We start from the raw sequence: 5,704 nt of genomic DNA on the forward strand, positions 1-5,704 counted from the left end.
AGGAGTTTGTTATAAATGCACACTGCACATGCAAATCTTTAAGCTTGTTTGTAAACATTTATATTTTCCTTGTTATGTAGCGGTTATCAATTTGCAGCGTTAAGTTGTTTTTTGTTTTTTACTCAGCTTAACAGTTTCAACTTAAGAGACAGTGGGAAAAGTCAATTTAAATTATATAAAATAAAAAATAACAGTGCATTTGTGTTCTTCATAACACCAGTTTCCAAATGGTGCTATTTCTCTAAGGAAATTAAATAATTTTAAAATCACTCGTTAAAGTTATACAATGCAAACAAAGACAAAAATATATTGAAACTCATGCATTTCTGTAGCGTTAATATTTACTTTTCAAGACTCAACTAAGAGCATCAACACAACCTGTCAAGTTCTTTGACACCCCACCCCAGCCCATGTAATCAGTTACAGTATACAATAACAGTAATTCACATTTTTAAACACGCAGTTCAACACTGCTGAAGCTGCAATATCCTTTTCATCCCAAGCAAACCTTCACAAAGACAGGGTCCCCAGTGACCCCAGTGTACTTGTCAGAATTTTGCTCACTGGGAACCGTCAGAAAACCAGAAGTTGCCACAGAAAGTTTTTAAGTCAACTGCTTGTTTAAAAATAGATAATCCAGCATTTCAGAAATTTTCCATTTGGGTCTAAAAGCATTCAGGTTTCCAACAGCCAGAAAAGATTCATGCAATTTGAGACATAGAAAGAGGCTAGTAAAACTAGTGGGAACTTCTACTTAAAAAAACAAAACAAAAAACAAAAAAAAAAAAACACCCCAAACAAAAAAAACCCAAAAATTGTAAGAGGGAGAAAAAATAAGGAAAAGAATACCACCTGCAAAAGACAAGGTGGTGGCGGCAATATGAAGCCGTATGGAAGCATCTTATGATGTGACAGTTTCACAAGGTTCGTATTGGTTTTTCTGCCCCTGGCCCCCACCAAAGAAAAACACCTCTCTATTTTCTGACTTGTGCTAAAGTTTCTCTTACCAGAATGCTAAATTAGTGAGCTCATCATGCTATTCTAAAGTGCAAAAAACAAGTTAATATCCCGACTTTTTTTTTTTCTTCTTTTCTCTTTTTTAGTTCCAGGAAACGAGACTGCTTTTAGACCGTACCACGACTAGATAGAGATCTATTTATATATGTGTGTGTGTATATATATTATTTATATTAGCATCGATATAAAATTATTTCCAGAGTTCTTGAGAGCTATCCTCTAAGGTCCAGTCTCTGACAGCAGGCAAGCTGAGGGCTTCACTCTTAACCGACAAGGAGTTCACCAGCTCACAGTGGAACTTGCGGATGTGTCTGTACAGGTCCCCGGACTGTGTGAACCTGCGCTCGCACCACTTGCACGCGTGCGGCTTCTCGCGTGTGTGCACCACGGCGTGGCGGCTCAGGTTGTGCGAGTACTGGAAGCTCTTGCCGCACTGCGTGCAGGTGTAGGGCTTCTCCCCCGAGTGAGTCCTCTCGTGGCGCTTCAGGGTGTACATGCAGGAGAAAGTCTTACCGCACAAGGAGCAGGTGGGCACATTGACGTCAGCGGCTGGTTTGCTGCGGATGCCATCCTGCTCGCGGAAGTGCGTGCTCAGGTGGATCTGCAGGATGTGCGGGCTGGGGAAGACCTTGTTGCACAGCGGGCACATGAAGATCTGGCCGGCGGGGCTCAGGATGTTGGAGACGTAGGGCAGCAGGCTGCCGTCCATGCTCCCTTCCACCTGGACGCGCTCACTCTCCGGGGTCATCATCTCGTCGTCGCTCGCTTTGTCCTCCCGGTCCAGCTCCCTCAGGACCGAGTCCTCCCTCATCGGAGCCAGATGGGCCGGCTCATACTGTACCCTGTGATTAGTGCTCACACTTTCTTTCACAGTGCTATGTTCCATGTCATAGTCATTAGTGCCAACATCACTCTCATCACAGGAGGCCTCTTTCTCCACCTTCACCTGCACCAGGTTGCTTCTCAGCACGTCCTGTGAAGAGAAATAAGAGCTGTTCAGATTCTCAACTCCTGAAAGGCTGGACTTGACAGACAGGTCCAGCACACAGTCAACATCTGCCGAATCCCTCACGGAGGTGACAGACCTCTGGGACAAAGACTCTGAGGAGCTGCAGGGGCTGGCGACTGTTTTCCCAGCTGCTGTGGCGTGTGGCTCGGGGTCCCCCGGCGCGGGGGGCAGGCCTGCAGGGTCTGAGGGCAGCCGCATCCACACGTTGCCGGGCTCGCCCGCCAGCTCCCTTTTGCTGGGCAGGATGGTCAGTTTCTCCTCCTCGCCTTCATCCTCATCGCTGGGCAGGTCGCCTGCCATGTGGCTGCTGCCGTCGGAGAGGCTCTCGACTTTGTCTGAGCAACTTGAGGCGTCTTCTTCCTTCTTTGTGCTGTCCGCCTCCGTGGTGGCTTTCTCTTTCAGCTTCTTTTTGCAGACTTTGACGATGTCGTACATGTGGAGGTAACTGGCAGCTGCGAGCACGTCTTCAATGGGCAAGTCTTTGAACTGGAGTTTCCCTTCATACATGAATTCAAGCAGGAGAGCGAAGGCTGGGGCTGTAACAATGTCGCTGTTCAGATGAACAATGTCCCTTTTGTCCAGCTGGTCTTTGTAAAAGAGGTGGAAATACATGCTGCACGAAGCCAGGACAGCGCGGTGTGCGCGGAACTGGGCATCTCCCACCAGGACGGTGCAGTCACAAAGAAAGCCCTGGTGTCTCTGCTCGCTCAGACACTGCAGCAAATGTCGACTGTGGTCTGGGAACTCCATGCTGTCTTCATAACCTGGGGAGAGAGACACTTCTCGTGAGCGCGTGGTGGTCCACAGCAACTTGGGAAAACGCAAGAGCCCCGATAAGAAAAAGAATTATGCACTGGCCACTGGGGAGACACGTCCCTGAATTTTAATCAGGCTTCTGACCCAAGAGCTACCCAAACCACACACACAAAATCCAAGTGCAGGAAGGCGAATTTATACTTTCCAAACTTCCTGACCCCAGGCAGACGGTTTCAGATGCAGCTTCCTTGAACTTTTTAAGTTGCATTTTATAAGCCTCAGTGTTTTTGCTGAGAGTAAGAATTTCGATCTCTGGCAGGACAAATTAAAATCCTTCTATTGAGCAAATGGTGCTCTGTAAGATCTACAGAATAGATGCTGCCTCAGAGGACAAACTCGGGAAATGAACAAAGTCCCTGAACACATGGCAAAGATGCAGAAAACTTACTCAGCCACTCCTTTATTATTTCTAATACTCAACTGAACTTCGAAAGCACGCTTTAAACACACACAGACACATTTGGCTGAACCAAGGAAAAAAATGAACTTGCATAATTAGTCCAGAAATTAGCAAACAACTTACTTTTAAAGTCAGAGTGTTACAACAACAAAAGCCCTGTGTATAAAAACAGATGTTGGTGCCTTAAGATTTGCAGGTAGAGCACACACATACGAGATCAGAAGAACTACACCAACAGATGGAAAAGATCATTTTTACTGTGCACAAATCCAAAGCTTTCTGAAAATGAATTAGGGGGAGGAAATGATTCTATGGCTTTGTAGACTCTGTAGTGCTAGAATGCCAACAACCACAGAAGCTTTACTTAGCTGCAAATTTGCATCTCAACTTTGAGCCGATACAAATCAAGACAAATTCCCTATTAAAATTAATTTCCACTTTTCAATACATTCATACCATCCTTTGGAACAAAATGCAAAACCTTTACAGGTTCCAAAGCATCTCTTCCACCTTCAAAAGAAAAAGCCTTTTAGAAAAAGAGAAACTTTTCTTTTCTGAAACTGCTTTAACTCAGCCAACAGAAAATACTTTGTTTCAGTAGAACTTGATATAGTTTGTTTTCCTGCTTTCTATTCTTTCAAATATGCATTGTTGTCCTGGTTTTCTGGTGAGGGAGGGTGAGGGGAGATGACAAAGGGTCAAAACTCAACTGCAATGGGTGACCTCGTGAAAATATCACAAAAACCAACTTCCCTTTTCTGTGGCCAAAAGCAAAGTCCCACGCCATCCCACCTCACAAAGTACACTCTGGGAAGGAACACAGATTCACTCAACGTTCAGAATTTACTTCCTTTCCTCTTCTACACACTACCCAAGGAAGACAAAACTTTCCTTTTAACCCAAATACAACCTGCAAGATGCCACTGCTACAGCAACCCAAGATCTACAATACAATCACTTTAAGTGCCCCACAGCTAACATCAATCCTAATCCTTGAGAGGGCTAAAAATAAAGATTGGAGGGCAGCTCACAAGGTAGCCGTGATCAAATTAGGAGGCTGAGAGGACAGAGAGAGACGAAGAAGGAAGCTTATAAACATCTGATCCAGCTGACTGTGGCCATATGGCAGCTGCTGCCCAGATAAAGAGATTAAGAATAGAGGAGTGCGATTACAGCTGTCTGGCCAATTCAGGCAGCTCAAATCTACAAGTTCTAAATTAGTCGCTCAGACAAAAACTCCTGCAAATAATTATTGTTATGCTGAAATAAAAGATCTCTTAAATATATATTTGAAGGAGAAATGAGGAAACCAGTTAAACTATTCTCCTGGGGACAAAAGTTGGGTTTTTTTGTTTATTTGTTTGTTTCCTTTTTTTTTAAAAAAAAAAAAACACACACACCCCACTCATACACAAAACCCTCAGTTTCAAAAGCACTACAGCTGTATATTTCGGCAGAGCCATCGAATGTTTTGAAGACTAAAAGTTTCACACTAGAATTAATTACACAACAACCTAGCTCCTTAACTAGAATAATCTTCTCATGTAAATTTGAATGCTTGATTCCAGGTTACCATTTCTTTCCCAAAAAGCAAAAAGGATCTAAATAGCTGTGGGATTGGGGGCCGGGGTAGGGGGAAAAGAAAGGGCATTTTAATCCAAAGTGATCTCAAAAAGAAGCATTTCAAAGCCTTTCTTAACATTTCAAAACTTGACATATTTCTGTGTATTAAAGTTATTTACTCACTCGAGAAAAAGGGATAAAAAATTACCACTCAAAAAGCCCAACCCTTTCAACTCAAGTAGGATGTTCACTTAATACTCAATTTCATAGATTATTCCCAAACTAGGTTAGAAAAGGAATGTGATTAAAAAAATGAATAAATAAAAATTGAATAAACAAAACACCCAAACAGAAATATGCTTCATCTAATCTATTGCTCCTCTCCTACCTTGAGGACACATAAACCTGATTAAGTCCTTTCCTCTGAGTCTTGCTGGCTCCAGGTCTGTTACCTCGGTGGAAAAAAAGCAGACGAAGAGAGACAGATGCAAAGTGGAGATGATGTTAGAGAGGAATGAGATACCTTCTCCACCACAGATCTGCACACACTAACTCCCTGTCTGTGTGTTAGAATAAAAGGCTGAGGGGTGGCAGGCTGTCAGCTGCTCTGACATCATGTTCAGATGGAAATGCTACCTCCAGCTGTGCTCCTTTTAATGCCATATGCTACTCCTCTACACTCCTGCCACCAGCTTTTTCTTAGGAGAACTTTTCTCTTGTTAGTATAAACAAAATACTTCAAAGTCTCCCTTTTTTTCCCTAGCCCCCCCCAAACTTTCTAACAGAAGAAATTGGAAAAACTCTGCATATGGAGTTCTACTGTATTTATGGAATAGCAACACTTCTGTCTTAAGTTGGTGGACTGCCTTCCCTACACGCTGACAAGCACACTCAAGGCA

General features: G+C 43.5%; 1 protein-coding gene across 1 annotated transcript; it reads right to left on the reverse strand.

Annotated features, from left to right (window-relative positions):
• Window positions 1-1,140: 1,140 nt before the first annotated feature.
• On the reverse strand, window positions 1,141-5,350 carry LOC102862626 (zinc finger and BTB domain-containing protein 18-like). Its single transcript, XM_006898065.1, has 2 exons — window positions 5,194-5,350; window positions 1,141-2,790 (listed from the first exon to the last, which is right to left on the reverse strand). Exons 1-2 carry the CDS (start codon window positions 5,204-5,206, stop codon window positions 1,208-1,210), a joined length of 1,596 nt encoding a protein of 531 aa, XP_006898127.1. The 5' UTR covers window positions 5,207-5,350; the 3' UTR covers window positions 1,141-1,207.
• Window positions 5,351-5,704: the final 354 nt, after the last annotated feature.

The sequence above is a fragment of the Elephantulus edwardii genome, unplaced genomic scaffold (genome assembly GCF_000299155.1).
Source record: "Elephantulus edwardii isolate Elephantulus edwardi_28Jun2011 unplaced genomic scaffold, EleEdw1.0 scaffold00219, whole genome shotgun sequence".
NCBI classification, from domain to species: Eukaryota; Metazoa; Chordata; class Mammalia; order Macroscelidea; family Macroscelididae; genus Elephantulus; species Elephantulus edwardii.